The 21,997-nt window shown below is 38.7% G+C and overlaps 1 protein-coding gene across 8 annotated transcripts in view; it reads left to right on the forward strand.

Annotated features, from left to right (window-relative positions):
• Nucleotides 1-21,997, forward strand: part of PHKB (phosphorylase kinase regulatory subunit beta) — a 215,184-nt gene that overhangs the window by 154,310 nt on the left and 38,877 nt on the right. For 7 of the 8 annotated variants that reach the window (XM_058527748.1, XM_058527747.1, XM_058527753.1 and 4 more), the window contains 6 exons: nt 13,297-13,352; nt 13,863-13,956; nt 19,277-19,360; nt 19,840-19,944; nt 21,095-21,177; nt 21,376-21,466. In XM_058527748.1, the coding sequence (XP_058383731.1) occupies nt 13,297-13,352; nt 13,863-13,956; nt 19,277-19,360; nt 19,840-19,944; nt 21,095-21,177; nt 21,376-21,466 (513 nt within the window). The remainder of the gene's footprint in view (nt 1-13,296; nt 13,353-13,862; nt 13,957-19,276; nt 19,361-19,839; nt 19,945-21,094; nt 21,178-21,375; nt 21,467-21,997) is intronic. The other variant, XM_058527750.1, reaches the window with a different exon arrangement.

Genomic DNA, 21,997 nt, shown 5'->3' on the forward strand with positions numbered 1-21,997 from the left:
TTTCTCTCTACTTACTTCTCCTGAATCTATAGACGTGTTTAATTGTCCCCTGACCTAAAAAACAAGAAATATTTTCTCATCTGTGCCCCTCTCTCAAGGACCTTTCTCACTTCCCTTCTTTCCTTCCCTTTCAGACATCTTGGAAAAATACTTGCACCGTCTCTGTTTCCTCAGCTCCCAGTCACTCCTTGCTCTACACAGTCTGGCTGCTTATACCACCGCTCTACTAAAATCACATGCAATAGGTTACTGATGACCTCCAAAGTGATATATCCAATGATCTCTTTTCAGATTTTAGTGAATTTGACCTCAAAGGTGTTCAGCACCATGGACCACTCCCTCTTCCCTTCAGCTCTGTAAAAGCATGGAAGTAATCTTTGATTCCTCTCTGCCTGTGTCACTGCTTCTCTCCTGCCAAACCAGTCCTGTCAGTTCTATTTCCTGAACATTCCTGAAGTCTTCTCACTTGCTTCTTCTTCATTCCCATCACTACAGCCCGGGACACCATCATCCCTCAACTGGAACCTCCAGCTAATCTCCTTGTGTCTACTCTGCCCTCTGCAAACCATGTCTGCATAGCAGCCATTAGAACATAAGTTAATGTATACAGTCGTGTGCCGTATAACAATGTTTTGGTCAGCCACGGACTGCATGTACCACGGTGGTCCCATAAGGATTAGTTGCTCATAGCCTAGGTGTAAAGTAGGTTATACCATCTAGGTTTGTGTAAGTACACTCTGTGATGTTTGCACAACAGCGAAATCGCCTAACGACACGTTTCTTAGAACGCATCCCCATTGTTAAGAGATGCATGACTGTATATAAAATACTTAGGCAGGGCCTGGCCCATAGTAAATACTATATATGTGTTTATTTAAATGTGAACTAAATTGAATCTTTTCCTTGTTTGAAACTCTTTTAGTAGCTTTTTATTCCAAATGCCTTATTGCCTTATAAGGCCCTGGTGGACCTTAACTCTCTCCACCTTCATCTCTTGTCATTCTTTTGCTTGCCTGTTATGCTCCAGACACACTGGTCTCCTCTCATTTTCTCAAACACTTCAAGTCTTTCTGTCTCAGGGTCTTTGCACTTGCTAATCTTTCTGCCAGAAGTGCTCATTACCAAATCTCGCTCCTTTTTGTCATTGAAGGCTCAGATTTAACGACGCCCCCAAAAGAATTCTCTTCTGACCATCAATCTAAGGTAGTCTCTGTCTTCAATCACTCTGTCACCCTTTACTTTTATCATGGTATTTATCACTGACTTTTATTATTTACTTCGGTATTTTGTTTATTTTTTAAATCATCTGTTTCTCTTCCCCACTGAAATGTAAGTTTCATGAGAGAAGGACTTTGTTTTGTCTGACACGTAATAGATGATAAGTATTTACTAAATAAATTCATTAATGGCAAGTTTTTATCCTTTAAGAACACCTCATGTACCTTTTCTATAAACTTCTCCTCAATTCCCTGAGGCTAAATTAGATGCTCCATCCCTTGCCATCAAAGCGCCTATTAAGAGCATTGTGTTTAGTATCTTCCTGAACTCCGTATATGGTTTGTCTTCTCTCTCATAATAGGGATAGTGTTTCATCTGTCTTTCTGCCATCCCTAGTGCCTACCATGATGTCTGGATGAATGAACAATGAACAAACCCTCTAAGACAGAAGCATTTCTAGTACACAAAACTATTGAATAGTGATCTCATCGATATGAAAGACATTTAGGTTTACTCTCCTAAGAGTGATGGTAGAGTGTCTCTTCCACTGTCAGGTTTCCTGTGAGAATCCACCCTAGAAGCAATTTTGCCTCGACCAAAGAAGATGGCTCTATGTAGTTAAAGGCTTGCTGGATTATAGAGCTTGCTCGCTACCTCTGTAGCTGTTTGGTCTCTAACCTAGTGGCTATAAATCTTGCCACAAGTTCTCCCTTGTGTGGTCTTACTAGCCCAGTCTTGTCGTTGGGATGAGGCCCTAGTGCTGAAAGAGAAAGTAGCACAGATTTTTATACTCTTCTCCCTTCAAGGACACTCTTCTCAGGTGGCTTTCATCTTGTAATAACTGCGTATGTGACCTATCCATTCATCTCCACTCATAAGTGGACTCACGCACTTGGCAATTCTCTAGTATGCTGAGAAGTTTATTGTACACCCAGTAACATGAGGCAGTCTGTCTAAGTAAAGAGAACTCTAGACCAAGTCAGTCAGAGACCTGGACTCTTTGGGTCTTCTGGGTCTGCCACTAACTTGCTACAAGACCTGGACTGTTTCCCCTGTCTGGGCCTCAGTCTCCTCATCAGTCAAGTAGATTACTGATTTTTATCAAGGAAACCCATTTTTCAGACAAAATCTCAGGCAGAATTTCAGCATAAAACGTAGTTCAAAGTTGTGCTGCTCTGGCTGAAGTGGAGTCCTGCCACCCAATCTCTCACATAGACTCCCTCACACCTTTTCCATTACCACTCACTCCCAGATGATAAAATGGCCCCTTCCATCTCTGACATTTTCACCTCAGGCACCAGAGAACTGATCTAGTCAGTACAAGTACCCAAAGGAGAAATACCAAAAACACAGTTGGCTTGCTGTACTTGCTTCTTTTTTCCCCATGATTCTAAATAGCTGGTTTCCTTTTGTCCACCGTTAGAGGCTTTCATTGGTTATAACCCACCACCTTAGGTCCTTTGAAATGACACAGAAACCCTGAATGTAAAATGACTAGATTTGGGGAACCTATACTCCCCCCTTCTGCCTCTGCCTCCGCTGTCTCACTCTCATTTTACCAATCTTTCCGGATGTTGATCTTTCCTATTGTGTTTCTGTAAGTTTCTCATCATTTGTTCTTCCCTTTGGTTGTGATTAAAGCTGTGTGAACACTATGGGTCAGGGTTTCTCCATCTGGGCCCATATAGTTATTTTAGCATTGTTTCCAGGAAGTAGACAAGACCTTTAGCACTGTCATTTCTTTAAGATAAAAATATAGAAACATCCAGTTACAGCAAGCGCTTGGAAAGAGATAAGAACAGTTATACAAATCAATTTGTTGTGACAAAGTGATCAGTATTTTTCTTCCAAGATATTTGCAGTCATTGCAAGGACTGCTGTCAAAAAACATTGCCTGATTTTTTCGTTCGGGCATTTGAAACTGTGTTTGAGGTTGGGAATACTTTTTAAAATTCATTTGTTTTCCTCTTAAACTAAAAGTGTATATAATCACTAATGCAGTATATAAATACAAGGATCCTAAAGGGCCATTTTCTCCCTGGCCAGCTCTACTGTCAAGCCAAGTTTAGCTTTTTAACCATGCTTGATGTTGTTGTTATTCCTGAGATATTTCTACTTACCTTTTCTCTGCTTCTCTGTTAATTTCCTCCATGTTGGTGCTTTGGCTTTGTTGGAAATGTTAGAACAAGATGCCAACGTGTTCCAGTCAGGACGTGCCTGTGTTCAAACTGCTGTAGCCTGTTACTTGGCTCCTACACGAGAAATACTGCGGGTGCAGTGTCTCCAGTTGGAATTGAGGTGTATAAAGCATCTGCCTGGTTTCTTCAGCTAATGAGGTCTTTCTGAAAAATGAGTTTAATGAAAAAATGCTGGATGTTGGCAGGACCTACTGATGAAGGCTAATGAGCATAAATGAGTTTCTGTAAGGCCGCAAAAGCAGAGGCATAGAATGTTTCAAATGCACTGGCCTTGAGGCAAGACCAGCCTCAGAAGAGATGTGATCTATTTATTTGTTAGCTTCTTTTTTTTCTTTCTTTCTCGCTCTCATCCCTTGCCCTTCTTTCTATAAAAGACCTATTCAAGCCAGTCACAGTAGATTATTTTATGCAGCATAGGGCATATTAAAAATAAAGCTACTTAGACCCAGGCTAAATACAGTGTTGCAAAAATAATATGCATTATTTAATAGAAGAGGTCATTTTAAAATTTAATTGCCAAGAACTAAAGAATTACATTATATCAAAAAATAAATAAGAAAGTAGGTGTTTTATAGACAACATTGGAGTTGAGCTTTTTTAAAACCTGATCTCAAGTGGATGAAGAATGGCCTGTTGTTGAGCCACAAAGGCTTGTGGTCACCACTGTGCTCTCCATGTTGAAACACATTCCTACAACCGTGATGGTAATTTTATGTGTCAGCTTGACTGGGACACAGGGTGCCCACATATTTTGTCAAACATTATTCTGGATGAGGGTGAGTGTTTTTTGGATGAGATTAACATTTAAATAAGTAGACTGAGTAGGTCAGATTGCCCTCCCTCACGTGGGTAGGCCTCATCCATGAAGGCCTGAGTAGAACACAGAGGCTGACCTTTCCCCAAGTAAGAGAGGATTCTTCCTGCCTGATGGCCTTCAAACTGGGACATCAGCTTTTTTCCTGTCTTTGGAGTCAAACTGGGTGTTGAACCTCCTGGCCTTTGGACTGGAACTGTACCATCAACTCTCTTGGGTCTTCAGCTTGCCAGCTCACCCTGCTGATCTTGGGACTTGCCAGATTCTGTAATTGCCTGAGACAATTCTTTATAGTAAATCTCTTTCTACTCTTTCTACACACACACATACACCTATTGGTTCTGTTTCTCTGGAGAACCCTGACTTATACAAACCACAACAGCAAGCAGCCCATAACCTGTGAAATACATGCTGTGACGTGTGCCATACTGACTTTAGACTTAGACATACCTGCAGGTGTAAGCTCTACCACTGACTAGATGTATGACGTTTGACAAATTATTTCACCTGTCTCCACCTCAGTTTCCTGATCTTTAAAAATGGGAGTTCTTGGGACAGTACATATAACATAGTGCTTAAATAACACATGGCACGTAGCAGGCTCTCGAGATATATTAATTCCTTAACATTCATAACTGGACTACAAAACAAATGCAATCAATAAAATAATATAAATCTTAATAAGCTGTCATGTTATTTCCATGAATAAATTGTAAATGGACATCTGTGCATCTTTCTGTGCTATTCTTCTAGAAAAGAGTCAGACTCTTCCCACTGCCTCCCTCTCCAAATCCAGTCCTACTGATCTTTTCTAGTAACAGTCTTCTAGTGACCCACATAGTGCATTGGTAGTAATGCCTCTGAATGATTTAGTTTGAGCGTTTGTTCCACTCTTATAAGCAAAATTAAAACCTGATGTTTAATAGTTTCACTATGTAACCATAACCATGTCCAGAGCTTTCAGTACAAAAGGTTGACTAGTCTTAAATGATAAAAGACGTGAAAAGATGACATTAATAAGTGGTACATCTACAAAGTACAATACTAAGCAGTTATAACAAAAATGAGGACATGTTCTGTGTACTAATATATGAAAAGAACACCATGATATATAATTATTAAGTGGAAAAAAGTGCTGATAGTATGCTGCATTTTGTCTAAAAATATGAGAAAGTAAGAATATAGATTCTTGTTTGCTTTTATAGGCAAAAGGAAACTCTGGAAAGAGGCATAAATAATCATAGCAATTGGTTGGTAGACAGTGGGGAACTGAGTAGATACAGGGGCCACAGGTGGGAGAGATACTTCACTGAAAACTTTATCATAATTTTAAAATTTTGAACCATATGAATTCATTATCTATTGAAAAAATTAAATTAAAAAAAGAACAAGGGAAAGGAAAACCAGTAGGGCACATTCACATTTAAGTTTCTCTGTATATCCTTTGCAAGTTGTAGTACACTATTTATAGCTCCCAGCTGCAGATCTTCTAGCCTTGCTACTTGTCCTGATTTGGGTAATTTGAAAACTAGAATCTAGATGGATGTACATGCAGTGTTTTAATTACCATATTTTAAATTTTGAACAAGATGAGTTGCAATTAATATAGGTAGTGCCCAGCTTATAGGCAAGTTATGCTATAAAAGTTCCTCTTCCACTGTACACTTAACAATGATTAAGATGGTAAATTTTATGTTATGTGGTTTTTTTATCACAATAAGAAAAATGTAGGAAAAAAACGTCAGTCTCACTTTATTCACTTATAGAAATGAAAGTTTTAAATCAGAATATTTTCAACTACAGGTGGTTGGTCCCTAATCATGTGATTAAAATGACTTGTGTGCATTCCTTGATAGCCTATATAAATATGTATACATTTAGTTATGATTATTTCCCTTTGTTAAAAATATCCTGTTTATATTTGCAAATATTTGTTATCAATGCTCAAGGGAAGATTTGTATATTGCTAATAAATGTAAGCAGCAATAGTAAAAAAAGAAACAAAAAAGATTCTTCTTCCAGACCATCAAGTGAGTACCAATTGCCTTTCTTTTAGTATAAGGTGCTGTGTACATGCTAGGTAGGAAAAGTGAGCATGAGAGGCCCCTCAAGGGCCTCACTCTGTAGTTATACAGACCACTCATAAGAGTGCAAAAAGCCCTTCCAAGGAGTTGGCTGTGAGTGTTGCCAAGTGCCTCATACAGACAGTACCTGCTTTTGCTGATACGGACAGAAGACGTCTGGACACTCTGATGTTTGGGGGAGGTTGTGGAGGAGACTCAGTTGAAAGAGTGGGTCAGGAACTTGATAGACAGAAAGGAACAGAGGAGCAGTCCCAATGTGGAAGGGCAGTGGACAGAAACGAGATGGTCATGGGTGATTGTTTTGTTTAGTGAGTGTCCTAAGGCAAACAGATGGGAGACAAATAGGGAAATGCAGGTAGCAATGAAGTTTTAAGGTCCTCAGGAAGTTGGGAAACACTGCTTTATTTGGGAAACACTAGTTTTTGAGCATAGAAGTAAAGTCTTCAACGTTACGTAAATATATCTGTTTACTTACCTGCCTTCCCTCCCTTTTCTTCATTCATTCAACAAATAAATTTTTTGACCACCTGCGTTGTGCAAACCACTGATGTAAGAAAATTAACCTGACTGTAAAGTACAGAAGATGGGCAGAGGCAGGTGTGAAGCAGAAAGCCGAGGCAGCCTATTACAGCGATCCAGGATTGTGGTTGTGTTACTGGAGTTGATGAAAAGGCTAATGTTTTTTGAACACTTAAGTGTCTATACCAAACATTGTGTTAAATGCTTATATATGTTATATATTATCCTCATAATCTTATGAAGTAGATACTTTTATTATCCTAGTTTACCAATGAGGAAACGAGGCTTAGCGAGGTTAATTGACATCGGAGTCACGCAATAATAGTATAGAAACCATTTGTTTAGCAGATCAGAATTTGTAAATATTTTATATGCCCTCTTTGGTTTGATCTTCCCCTTGTGTGATAGGCAGTCAATTATCATTATTCCCATTTTACAGGTAAATACAGGATTGAGAAACTTGCCTGGACAGTCATTCATCAAATAGTAAGCACTGACTATGTGCCAGGCACTCTTCTAGGCAGTGGGGACGCAGCAGTGGATGAGATAGATCAAGGTCTCTGCTCTTACGGAGTTACTTTCTGGTGGGAATGAATAACAATGAACATACAATTTAATAATGTAATATAATTTCTGGAGCTGACAAGTACTATAAAGTAGACAAAATATGGTAAAGTGATAGAGAGGGGCTGGCCATGGTGGAGAGGGAAGGCCTTTCTGAGGAAGGGATGATGGTTGAGACCTGCATAACAAGAAGGCCCGCATGCAACCATCTGAAGGAAGAACATTCCTAACAGAAGTGCAGCAAGTGCGAAGGCCCTGTGATGGGAACACAGTTGGAGTGTTCATGGGACAGAGAGAACCCAGTGTGGCTGTGACATGGTGAAGGAGGGGAGGGAAAATAAGAAAGAAGAGTTAGGCTGGGGCTAGATCATGTAGGGCTTTGTAGGCCATGGTAAGCAGTTTGGTTCTTATTCTGTGGGCCATAGGAAGCCACTGGAGAGTTTTAAGCAGGGTGTCTCTGTGTATATGCATGTGTTCACATGTGTATATGCATGTGTGTAGGGTGGAGTGGTGGTGAGATGGTCTGATTTACACTTAAAAAAAAAAATCCTAGTTACTCATACATCTCAACAACAGAGAAACAAACGACCCAATTCAAAAATGGGCAAAAGATCTGAACAGACATTTTTCCAAAGAAGATATACAGATGGCCAACAGGCACATGAAAAGATGTTCAACATCACTAATTATTAGGGAAATGCAAATCAAAACTACAAGATATCACCTCATCCCGTCAGAATGGCTATAATTAACAAGACAAGAAATAACAAGTGTGGGAGAGGATGTGGAGAAAAGGGAACCCTCATACACTGCTGGTGGGACTGCAAAGTGGTGCAGCCACTATGGAAAACAGTATGGAGATTTCTCAAAAAATTAAAAACAAATACCATATGATCCAGCTATTCCACTTCTGGGTATTTGTAAAGAACATGAAAACACAAATGCGTAAAGAAACATGCACCACTCTGTTCATTGCAGCGTTATTCACAATAGCCGAGACTTGGAAGCAAACTAGGTGCCCATTAACGGATGAATGGATAAAGAAGATGTAGTATATATATACAATGGAATACTACTCAGCTATTAAAAAAAAAAAGATGAAATCCATCAATTTGTGACAACATGAGTAGACCTTGAGGGTATTATGCTAAGTGAAATAAGTCACATGGAGAAATTCACATACGGTGTGATCTCACTCATAAATAGAAGATAAAAACAACAACAACAACAAACAAACACATAGATACAGAGATTAGATTGGTGGTTACCAGAGGGGAAGGGGGGAGGGAGAAGGGCGAAAGAGGTGACAGGGCACACGTGTACAGTGATGGATGGTAGTTAGTCTTTGGGTGGTGAACATGGTGTAGTCTACACAGAGATTGACATATCATGATGCACACCTGAAATTTATATAGTGTTATAAACCAGTGTTACCTCAGTAAAAATATCCTCATTGCTGTTTGCAGGATGGACTGCTGTGAATGGTGGGGTAAGACTGAGTTAGTTGACCAAATGCAAGATCATGGTGACTTTGAGTAGAGTGGTAGCAGGGGAGATGGAGAGAAGTGGTGTGTTTGAGATGTACTTTGGAAGTAGAGGTGAGTTAGCAGCACGTTAGAGAGGCAGACAGTATACTATAATGTTTAAGAGAGAGATTAGATTGCCCAGGTTTGGATCTCAACTTTGCCACTTATTAGCTGTAGGATATTGGGTAAGTTTTTTAACCACTCCATGCCTCAGTTTTCTCATCAGTAAATGAGAATAGTTATAGTAAGCTACTAATAGTGTTTTGATGAGTAAATAATTTAGTATGGCTTTATGGTGCTCAATAAGTGCTCTCTATTTTTTTAGCTATGTTATGAGATTTGAAGGAAAAAGAGGAATAAGGATGACTTACAGATTTATGGCCAGATCACATGGGTACATAGTGTGGGGCCTTAAAGAGATAATAAATATGTTGAGAGTGAGTGGGTTTAAGGATAGAAATCAGTAGTTCAGTTTTGTCCATGATAAGTTTAAGGTGCCTATTAGATGACCAGGATCACATGGGAGGAAGTGACAAGGTGGGACTCGTATATGGGTCTTTCAGTTCTAAAACCTGCCCTCTTTCCGCTCTTTGAGAGGCAGAATAAGTGAGTGATTATGAGCACAGACTCTGCAGTCAGACTGCCTGGATCTGCATTCTAGCTCTGTTGTTTGCTAACTCTATGACCTTTGATAAGTTACTTACGCTTTCTGTGCCTCACTTTTGTTATCTGTAAAATGGTGATAATGGTTTGTTCAAGCAGTTAGAACAGTGCCTCACACATAGAACGTAGGGTGTTATGTAAAGTGTTTGTTGCTGCTGTTGTTACTTTTCAATCCTTAATGTTGCTATAGAAATGAAAAGAAAAGAGGATTCAGGATACTTTATGAAGGAAAGGTTAACAGGATTTTGGTGACAAATTGCATATGGAGGGTAAAAGAGAAGAGTCAAAGATGATTCTGAGGTTCTGAGCTTGAGTGAGTCTGTTTGAGGTGGAGGTGGGGCTGATGAAGAATTGAATTTTAGAACTATTAACTTTGGAAATAGCCAAGAGAAAATGTCCAGAAAGCAGTTAAAAATCTGGGAACTGGACTCAAGAGAAAGTTCAAGACTAGAAATATGAATATGGAATCATCTGCTTAGAGGTGATGGTTATAGCTACCAGAGTGAATGAGTTTGGTGAGAGAAATAAGTGGGATGAATAGGAGACCAAGGACTTAAGTGTGAGGATTTCCATCTCTAAAGGCAGAGCATGTTAGATGGCAGAGTACAGAGTTACAGAGGCAAGGAAGGTGAGGAAATAGTTATAGTCTATGTTTGAGAAATAAAAGGAGGGAAAATTGGGAAGGTGGTTAGTCACTTGAATATTTCTTTTAAAAGATGTTTGAAATTCTTTGGAGAAGAACTAGCCATATAAAAAATGGGATAGGGCCGGCCCCGTGGCTTGGCGGTTAAGTGCGCGCCTTCTGCTGCTGGTGGCCCGGGTTCAATCCCGGACACGCACCGATGCACCGCCTCTCTGGCCATGCTGAGGCCGCGTCCCACATACAGCAACTAGAAGGATGTGCGACTATGACGTACAACTATCTACTGGGGCTTTGGGGGGGTGGGGGATGGGATAATGGATGGTCCTAATGTCTTAGAACAGTAGAAGTCATTAGGATCTAGGACAACATAGGTATTACAGCAAATCTCAGCAAGGAAGAGAGGAGCAGCTGTCCTAGGGTAGGTGTAAAAATAGTAAGTACAACTTCAGCAAGTATCAGTGCCCTTTATTGTTATGTGTCAAATATTGTGCTTAGCACTTTATTCTCTCCCTAAATCCTCAGCAATTCTTTGCTATAGGGACAATTATATTCTCTGCAGAAGTGAAATATTGGAAACTACCTAAATGTCCATCAAAATAAACATTCCTTAAATAAATTATATGTCCATATAATGTAATGCCCTGCAGCGATTTTTTTAAATGAAATAGAGCAATACTGGCAAAGAAAGATATCAGTGAAATACTTTTACATGATAATAAACACATATTTGAAAACTTATCTGTTGTCCATCTGTCCCAGTAGACCCTAAACTCCTCAAGGAGGACCACTGGACTGTATTCACCTTGTAACATCAGGGTCTAGCCTGGAGCCTTGTATATTAGTATGCCTTAACTGTTGGTCAAATGTGTGAGTGCATAATGCATAAAATGGAGAGTACTAGTACCACACAGGGCTTTATTGTGTATATGTATATATGTGTGTGTGTGTGTGTGTGTACTTTGTGTGTGTGTGTACTTTGTGAACCTAAAAGCAGAAATTATTGCAGTATTATTTAGGAAAATACCATTCAGAAATAGAAGGTATTAATTACTATTAGGAAGTTTTTGGAGAGACTTCATGGGTTTTGACGACATTGTTGGTGGTTTGAAGAAAATGGTGAAAATAGGGAAAAGCTAGTTCTGACTTTGGCAGTGAAAGGAAGAAAATTATTGGGGTGCGACTGCCTGTGCTGAAATCTTTCTGTGGGTGGAAATGGGCTGGGGTTGAAGGCCTAAGCTCATTATGGTAGATGGTTTGTGAATTGGAACTTGGTGAAATGCTGAGTTTTTACAATAAAAGAGTTCTTCAGCCATCTAATACTCCCCTAAGCAGATGCTCACTGTGATTCAACATGTGTAGTGGGCAGTTTAGATCTGAATACTCTGTCATACAAATGAAACATCATTATCCCGAACAGGCCTATGATTCAAAAAGAAGATACCACTTTGCCCATTAGGATCTATAAGCTGCTCATTTACTGTTATTGAAATATCATCTGCATTCTAATATACGTATTCACTTGCTTTTATTTAAAGATCTCTAATTGTCCTGAAGATTGTAGATAATGGCCAATTTTCAGGTTACTCCTCCTTTTGACAAAGTAAATACTGGATTTCATCCAAGAGAAATAAAGCTTAATGTTTTCATTTGTTGTTAAAAAATCTTGATGAGACTCTGAATAATTAAATTTTTCTCATCCTTTCAAGTAACATAAACTTTTAGTCTTTATCAAATAAAAATAGAATTTATAGTATTTTTAATGTGTATTTATTTTTGTTGGGTTGTTATATCATCTTTTCTCCTATATATTCATTTAAATCACTTGGAAGTCTGCCTGAAATGGCATTTTTACGACAATTCTGGGAACTATCCCTTTGATTCTGTGATATTTACTGCTGGTATATGTATTCTGGTGTTTCTTGCCTCCCATCATACATAAATTCTAGTGACATATTGAATACCATAGAGAGGAACTGACTGATGGTAAATCAAACATTTTACAGTGTACTATTGGGAATGTTGGATTCATTACTATAAAGAAATTATATTTCATCACTATTTTCAGAGCTTCCTAATATTGTAATTTATTAATGTTCTCAGTTAATTATATATACAGGCTCAAAATTGGGTTCAGTTTAACAATGTGTAATATATGCTATAGTGAATCTTTTCCACACGAAAAAAGAGTAGCAAAAATCCAACACTATCTTTGATTAGAACTATTAACCCCAAAGCTTGTATTTAATGAACACAGTGTTAATTATATAGTCAACTGAGTAGTTCATCCTCTACCATAGGAACTATATATTAGAATAAAGCTGAGTTTTTTCGTTCATTTTTTTTTTTGTGAGGCAGACTGGCCCTGAGCTAACATCTGTTGCCAATTCTCCTCTTTTTGCTGAGGAAGATTGGCCCTGAGCTAACATCTGTGCCCATCTTCCTCCATTTTATATGTGGGTCGCCACCACAGCATGGCTTGATGAGCGATGCATCGGTCGGCGCCCAGAATTCAAACCTGCGAACCCCGCTGCTGAAGCGGAGCACATGAACTTAACCACTATGCCATCAGGCTGGCCCCAGAATAAAGCTGTTTTGATGTATAAGGTGCCAAAGGAAAATTGGCTAACAAGAAAGGGAATAGCCTTATATGTGGTTAAGATGTCAAATGGACAATTTTAACTCACAATCATTTTTTACAGAGAATACATAAATTGGGTTTTTATTTTTAGTTCCTCCTCTTCCCTTCAGAGTTAAATGATGGAAAATGACTCTCAGTCCCCAAACTACTCTTATGCATCATTCAAAATAGCCCTGACAGGCTAGCCCCTCTGGTAGTGGTGAGATTTATGGCTTTCCATTCCTTGGTGTTCCATTACTGTCTACACCGTCAAATTGATTAGTAGGCAGTAGAGAGCAAGGAAAGACAGGCGACTGCTTAGAGCCAGCTGGTGTCCATCATTTTAATGAACTGCTTAGGAATGGTTAATACTGTCTTTGATTCTCTTTGTAGTTGATGATGACCAGATCTTTTAAAATGTTTTCTCCCCTCCCTTGTTCTGTATTACAGGGCCCACTGGAAAATGATTTGGTAGTTCATGTAGCACTCATAGCAGAAAGCCAACGGTATGAAATCTAGATGGTGGTGTGTTCTTTTGTGGGGAAGGGAATGGGACTGATTGCTTTATGCTTACAATATTGAGTATGGTGGTAGAGATTAATTTCATAAACCCCTTGACAGGGTTTCAAGGAAGTCATTAATGTCACTTTAAGTGCCAGAACAACATTCTTTTCAAATAATTATGTTTTAGTTGATGTAAATATTAAAGACTATGACCAGTACCAGTGTTGCCTGGGGTGTAGTTCTGAGAAATTAGTGCAAACGAAGTATGAGGATTCCCACAATCAGTGGTTACCCTCTCTGCCAGCCCCCAAAGCTCTCATCTGATGCTTTGTGAAGAACCCAAGCAGGCCTGTGGATTCCAGGGCAGATGGCATATTGCTGACATTAGCAAATTAATCATGTGCTCCAAGTTAGCATAGTCTCTTCCATTTTCTCCTCCTCCTTCACCATTTTCCAAACTATAAATGCATTGCTTAAAAATGTCTCTCTCTTTTTTTCCCCATGTTCTTTAGCCTTCAAGTTTTCCTCAACACGTATGGTATTCAGACTCAAACTCCTCAGCAGGTAGAACCTATTCAAATATGGGCTCAGCAGGAGCTCGTGAAGGTAAGTGATTCTGCCTCTTTCTGTCTACTTGTGGGAGTCCTGGAGCGTGATGACTAGACTTAGCTTACAGTCGGGAGGCATAGTTCATCTGATGCTGAGACAGGGTCACTAATCCAAAAGTCTTTCTACTTATCTTGAGAAACCTACTTTATCAGACATTTTTACTGAATAAACAGCTGCATTGTGGTGTATACATTATATTCATAGGTCTCATTGATTTTAACTCCTTGCTAAAATCTATTGCTAACCTAGACTGAGCACTTAAATAACAAATTAGCCTTAATTTTAGTAGTTGTGTGTAAAATTAAGCTTTCCATTTGATTTGATTATTTTCCCTTTTATTAACTATTAAAGAAACCTTCTTATCTAAATATTTATGTATTGGTAATAACTGCTTCCCTTTGTCCCTTGCCTTACTATTTGGAGTCTGAAGTAATTTCTACCCCTTCGGTTTGCTGAGTCTCAAAGTACTTATAAAGTAACATGTGAGTTTGTCTTTGATGCAGTTACATACCTATTTGGAGTGGATTAAAAGGTGACTTTTGAGGCCTTTGCATGCACTGCTCTGCAGGTGGATGCAGAAGTGCCTGTGTTAGGAATATTCCTGCTCATTAGGGATGGAAAATTGTTGACTTGCACTGGTTATTTATAAAGTACCACTTTTATTTGGTAATTATTCAATACAGGAACAAACTCCGCAGTGTTTGGTGGAGTTGTTTATAGTCGTCTCTCTCAACTGATCAAGATTAAGTCAATTAGATTGATATAAATGTGTGTGGTCAAAGCCCTGATGCTACAACAAAGAATGAAAGCTTAGAAAAGTGAGGTGCACATTGCATGGGAAGGTGCAGGGCCTTAGAGTTGCTGCTAGTCACACTGGACCTTACCCATTGGCAACAAAACCAGAACCTGGGTGTCAGGTCACCCAGAGCACCAGCTCTTCAAGAGCCCTTAAACCTCCTCTAACAAATTTAGAGCTCTTTTTTTTCCCCCAATTAGAGAGATAAGGCTAAAAATGCAAGAATCCCTGGAGTGTGTAACACTTTAAAATCACACCAAGATATAAATGATGGAAAGCTGGTTTTTGTGGTAGAAAAGGGTAAATGAGACCAAGAAGGAACTGATGATCCACAAGATAAGAAAAGGAGGCAGCATGGGAGGGGCAAAAATCTAAGGCTCTAACACTAAGCACTTATCCTTCAGGTGCAGGCTGTATTTGCTGATATACTTTTATGGTCTCTGAAAGCTCCAGAAAATGAAAACAAAGGTTATTATTATTTATTCTTATTATTGATAAACATGCTCTCATGAAAAAACAGAAAAAATCTGTTTTTTCAGGCCTAATTTATAGTAGCAACTTTTTTTATTCTTTTGTTAATTATTATTATTGAGGTCTTACTGGCTTATAACATTGTGTAAATTTCAGGTGAACATTATTATATTTCATTTTCTGTATAGACTGCGTCATGCTCACCACCAATAGTCTAGTTTTTGTCCGTCGTCATACATGTGTGCTCCTTTATCCCTTTCGCCGTCCCCCTACCCCCTCCTCCTTAGCAACCTTTTTTGTTGGTGAGTTTGTATTCTACCAGACAACATGCAGTCAAGATTTAAAAGACCAACATGGGGCCAGCCTGGTGGCGCAAGCAGTTAAGTGTGTGCGCTCTGCTGCAGCGGCCCGGGGTTTGCCGGTTCAGACCCCGGGCGCACACCGACGCACCGCTTGTCAGGCCATGTTGTGGCGGCGTCCCATATAAAGTGGAGAAAGATGGGCATGGCCCAGAGCCAGTCTTCCTCAGCAAAAAGAGGAGGATTGGCAGATGTTAGCACACGGCTGATCTCCTCACAATCAATCAATCAATAAAAAAAAAAAAAAAAACCAATATGGCTCCAAATGACTTGAATGTGACATTTTATTCATTCATTTATCAGTGAACACCTCCTATGTGCAGAGCACTATGTGGGGCACTCAGATAAAACGACTCTGTCCCTGTTCTCGGTGTCTAGTGGTATGACAGAAAAAATAGTTTATTACAGTCCACCTTGATAAATGCTATAATGTACATTTGTACAAGGTTCTGTGGAATCACAGAGGCGGTAGGAAGCATTTCTTTACAGAGTAAGGTGAAGACTTATAACATGTTCCTGATTTATTTTATATTTGGTTGTTTTAAAGATGGTGTTAACCAATGATTTACAGTTTGGGTGTGTGGCATGGCTAAAAACACAGATTTGTGACCAAGAGCTCAGCTTCCCGGTACATGTGTCAGGACGGAAGAGTCTCTGTGGCTACAGTCTCTGTGTTCCAAGCTAGCTGCTCTTTGGGAGTCATCCCCTAAGATATACTGCCTAGTATACTGCTTCTCATAAGTCTACCTTTTAAAAGTGTTCCCTCAAATCTTAGTTAATCACATATTCTTACGCCAGTGGCTCATTCTGTTCTGAGAAGCTGCACCCGTCTTCATCCCACTGAAGAGAATGTGAGGGCCAACAGCTAAGAGCAGGGCTTTTACTGTGTGTGGTTAATGTTTCATGATGTGGTAACTGTGGTCTGATCTGCCTCATGGGAGATCTGAATAAATGCAGATCTGGAATGAAGTATTTCTGTACTTCTGGGTGGTTTGGTCCCTACTGTATGTTTCAGTGCATTAAATGGTGTGAATGTGTTTAACATGGGGACAGTATTATCTGCACCCTGAAATGCAGGGGCCATTCCATATCTGATTACTTGTTTGTCATAGACTTGCTGCACCATGGTTCAGAAATTTAAGGAAAATCCTTTTACTGTAATAGAGTGGTATTTAAAGGAAAACTACCTAGATGAGTACATTTTAACTTGTACATGGTTGATTAATACAATCACTTGTCTGAAAGAAGTCTAAAGACATACATGTATTTCTGAAAAATTGAAAATATTTGAGGGAAAGGGGGTTCCATCTAGTGTTATGTACTGTAGTTTCAGGGAAGCTATACAAATAATGCTTATAGAGTACTCTTTCTAGCCAGTTGACTTTGTCTGAAACTACTGCTGTTCCAGAATCAATATTCACACGGCACATGTGGCTCAGGAGGACATTCAGTTCCTTCATTCATCCATCAAGCTATATGGTAGGCACAGTGCCAACTCAGGGGATGCTGTTCTCTAGGAACATATACTGCAGAAGGATAAGGAAGCACAGAGCTAACTCTGACATAGATGTGTGCGCCTTCACAGAATGAACAGAGAGCTTTGGTGATGACAGTAATTTTGTATATGATCAGGTTGATATTTGAAACCAGCTCAAATCATAATCAGTAGATTGTGTAGAGACAGTTGATTTGATTTTCCATTTAGGAAAATTTAGGTTAGATTTCTACCTGTCATCAAATACAAAAATAAATTCTAGATAGATTAAAAATTTAAATATTAAAAAAAAATGATTTAAATATAAAATCACTAGAAGAAAAAATAGGAGAACAGTTTATAACTGTTGGGAGGGGAAGTCCATTCTTAGAATAATACCAGTGTCAAAAAATCATTAAGGAAATGATTGACAAATTTAACTAAACATAGCTGAAGACAGCATAAGCAACCTAGCACATCAAAGATACTTTAGAAATTTCCTAGTAGAAAAATGTTTAGATTGAAATACCATGTGCTGAAATGATGTTTGACGTACTGTGCAGTTCTTCTCACATTTCATAACAGCGTTGAAGATGAGCAAACTGGGAAAAATATTTGATACAAAGGATAATATTCTTAATATACCAAGGTCTCTTACAAATCAAAAAGAATAACAAATACCCAGTAGAGAAGGAAACAAATGAAAAAAGTTATAGAACATACAAATAGCCATTAAATATACGGGAAAATAGTCAACCACAAAATATTTGAATACAGTAGTTTAAAACTAAAATGAAGTATCATTTTGACCCAAGAGAGTGACAAAAAGGACCTATGCACTGTTAATGTCAGTATAAATTCGTCCATTACTTCTAGAGGGTGACCAACTTGGCATTATGTTTCAAAGAGAATGTATATCAAAGAGAAAAAATAATATTGTACTGTTCAAAGGTGTTTACTGAATTAGTTTTGAAATAAAATATTGGGAGCTGCCTTCACTGGGGAATAGGTGTTAAACAGGATAAAGAGGCTTCTTGACTGGATTAAGTGCTCAGGTTTGGCACTGAATAACTTGTAGTTCATTCCAAGTCTTTCTGCTTTTACCTTACAGAAATTCTAAGTTTCTGCTCCACAGTGGTACCTTTCCCTTTTTCTGATACTTCTACAGATATTTTTCCAGTCTTTATATTTCTTCAATCATTTCAACATTGAAATGTAGAGTAAATGCATAGGCTCAATTTACCATCTTGAAACTGAAACACCACAGTATTAAGTTTAAAAAAATGGAACACCAAATAGATTATGTAGTATATTAACCCATTCATGTAAATATTTACTATGTACTTTTAAAAATCTGTACCCCTGGGGCCGGCCCGGTGGCGCAAGCGGTTAAGTGTGTGCACTCCGCTGCGGCGGCCCAGGGTTCGCCGGTTCGGATCCCGGGCGCGCACCAACGCACCACTTGGCAAGCCATGCTGTGGCGGCGTCCCATATAAAGTAGAGAAAGATGGGCATGGATGTTAGCCCAGGGCCAGTCTTCCTCAGCAAAAAGAGGAGGATTGGCAGATGTTAGCTCAGGGCCGATCTTCCTCAAAAAAAAAAATCTGTAACCCTATCTTATACTTTGGTGTTTCTTAGGGATCACACAATAAATTACGTTCCTTTCAACATACACCGAAGTGAAATAGTAGTTGCCTAAGGGATTGTGAGAGTAAATAGGACCATTCACCTGTAGCATATGGCTTAAATTTTTCATAAAATTCCTCTGATCAGAAAAATCAATAAAGACAATTTCCATTTTGGTGGGAAACACTTGAGGGTGGGAATCTATTAGGAGATGTGTGGCCCCGTTTTTTTAAAACTTGAAATAGCCAGATTTTTTATCACACAGAAAGCGTTTGTCTCTGTATTCTTTTGTGAATCAGACAGAGCTGTGCAAGTTGTACATTTATGATAGCATAAGAACAATATCAAATTTTAGGATGTTGCTAAGTGGATCTGCAGAAGCTTTGCTCTTAAATCTCTCAGGGCCCCAGAATCTAAGTGGACATCATTGGCTAGCTTGTTTTCCTACAAGTTCACCGAATAAGATTTCCCTGGCCTCTTTTTCTCTAGAAAGATCAGAAATTAGCAGGGCAATAGTCAGGGGGGAAAGGGGCAACAAAAGAACAGCATGGATTCTTGCCTGACTCTGGTTCACAAATTTATGTCTTACAGGCTTATTTCCATCTGGGTATCAATGAAAAGTTAGGACTCTCCGGAAGGCCAGATAGGCCCATTGGCTGCCTCGGGACATCAAAGGTGCTCATCCATTTTCCTTGTAGAGCAGTGTTCAGGTTATAATACCACGGACTGAAATGATGTTTGACCTGCTATGCATCCATGCTCACATTTCATTATATACTTGGGCTAATTAACTGAATTATTATTTTCTACAAGTAAATCTTATTATTTGTCTTGTATGATATTACAGAAGTCTTCTAGGAATGAATAAGCATCTCACTGCTATGTTATTTTTAAGCGTTGTAAGATATTTGACTATAACAGTATTTACTCAAACAGAGGCTTTTTCCATCATAGTAGAGGTGGACTACTTTAAGTTTATTAGCATAGTGATCCAATCAAGAAACTTTAAACTTTCTTAATATTATGTGAATTTCACAAGATATTATTTGCTTATTCAGGATTAAACATCAGTTTTAATTTTTATTAGGACTTAAGCTTTACCTTTGCCTTTGGTCTGTTTTGTATTTATTTATTTTTTTAATTATCTCTTACAGATTTATCGCATTTTAGGAAAGACTGTGGTTTGTTATCCTATCATCTTCGACCTAAGTGATTTCTACATGTCTCAAGATGTTTTACTGCTGATAGATGATATAAAGGTCAGAGCACCTTTTTGCTGAAATGGGATGACTTTGTTTCTACTGATTTTATGTTGTTAACTTGAGTGCTCCTGGGCATCTGTGACACTGGGTTAACACAGTGTAAAATGTGAAAGTAAAACATCTGCTTTGGGAGAAAGAGTTAAATTACTTGTAGCATTATAATAACAGACGGAGTCTGTTTTATATAAAGTTGTATGACTTTGCTTGATATACCTTTCTACAAATGGAAGGAAAGGATCTAGTTTGTAAAAGCCGAGAGGGAACAGTTTTGGAAACCATGTTCATACGACAGCAATAGTATATCTCTTTTTGAACAAAAATTGAGTTAGCAAAATGATTTTATTTGTGAAGAATGCCAAGTAAAACCTCAGCTAACTCATAACACTCAGTCAGTTAAAATCTCCTCTACCCCCTTTTCCGTTTGCAGAGTAGAGAAGCTTAGAGTCATGGTTCAGAGCATGAAGTCTGGAGCCAGATTGCATTTGCTTAATCTTGGCTCCACTATTTACCAGCTGTGTGATCTTGGGCAAGTTACTTGACTTCTCTGTGTCCCTGTTTTCTTATCTGTATAACTGAATAATAATAGGGCTGTTCTGAGGATTAAATGAGTTAAGATATGTAAAGCACTCAGAGTAGTGCCTGGCACATGGTGAAGTGTTATGTGAGTCTTTGGTATGATGATGATGATGACAGCAATAGAAATTGAGTCAAATCGAGAACTCTCTGCACATTTCTCATGGTCTGTATAGATTCAGTCCAATCTCTTCTACCCACTGTAATATAAATCTGCAGTAATGTGGAGTGAGAATTAATCTTCTGAATAATAACCCTGGGTTGATTTTTCCTCCCTGGGATCATTTATTAGGCCACCAACAAAAAAGCAGCCTTAAAATATGTATGATCTGATTAATTTTAAGAACAAAGTGTAAGATCAGAAGGGTTTCTATCTTAACTTGTATGTATTCGTACCTTTATACTTGTATGTATCAGAACATTTCTGCCCCTAAGTAGTTTATATTATCCAGGGTTTGATTGTGAATTGTCTTGATATATGAGTTTTGTTGGCTCTTTGCCACTAGTGGTTAAGTATCCTGATCAGCTCATGTACTGTGCTATTACATCCTACTTCATTCTTATGTTTTCATAGAATGCACTACAGTTCATTAAACAATATTGGAAAATGCATGGACGTCCCATTTTCCTTGTTCTCATCCGGGAAGACAATATAAGGTAGGTTGATGAAAGAAATGAGGTCTCACCGCCATTAACACTGTGAACCTTTTGGAAGCAGGACCTCCTCCTATTTTTTGTATCCCTCTCAGTGTGTGGCAGAGTGCTTTGCATATGTAAAGTGGCACTTAGTATTAGCTTATTTATTTCTCATTGTTATTAATATGCACGTTTTGTTTATCTGTTTATATTTTTTAGAGGTAGCCGATTCAACCCCATATTAGATATGCTGGCAGCCTTCAAAAAAGGAATGGTTGGAGGAGTCAAAGTTCATGTTGATCGTCTACAGGTAATCTTCTGAATTTCAGTGTTTCTGTTTTCAGGACAATTAATCTACAGATACAGCTGTTTTTAAATATATGTTCTATATAAGATTTTTGTCGTAAGGTTTTATTCTGTACCTACCTTCCTATTCCTGTTGTCACCACCCTGTTTACCTGATTCCTCCAGTCAGATTCTTGAACAATTGCAGTGGTTTCCTAACCAGAATTTTAGACTTTAATAGCTCATCTCTAACCTCAGTTTTGCATTTGAGGAAGTTGGAGTCCAGAGTGGTGAAGTGACCGGCTGTATAATCTTGGGCTGGTAGGTAGAGATCAGGTAGCCTGACTCTGGTCCAGTGCTCTTGTCCCTGCTCCGTAGTAACATCCAACCTGGAGATAATCCTTCTTACGTCTAGAACCTCACAGCGTTATCTTCACAGCTGCTAATAACAGAAGCCCTTTGTGGTTCCCTGTTAGCCATAACAGCTTCTCTGCCCACAGTTATCTCCTACTAAACACTCTTTGTCCTTCTGCCAATACAAATTAATTAACTGTAT

Source organism: Diceros bicornis, chromosome 32 (assembly GCF_020826845.1).
Source record: "Diceros bicornis minor isolate mBicDic1 chromosome 32, mDicBic1.mat.cur, whole genome shotgun sequence".
NCBI classification, from domain to species: domain Eukaryota; kingdom Metazoa; phylum Chordata; class Mammalia; order Perissodactyla; family Rhinocerotidae; genus Diceros; species Diceros bicornis.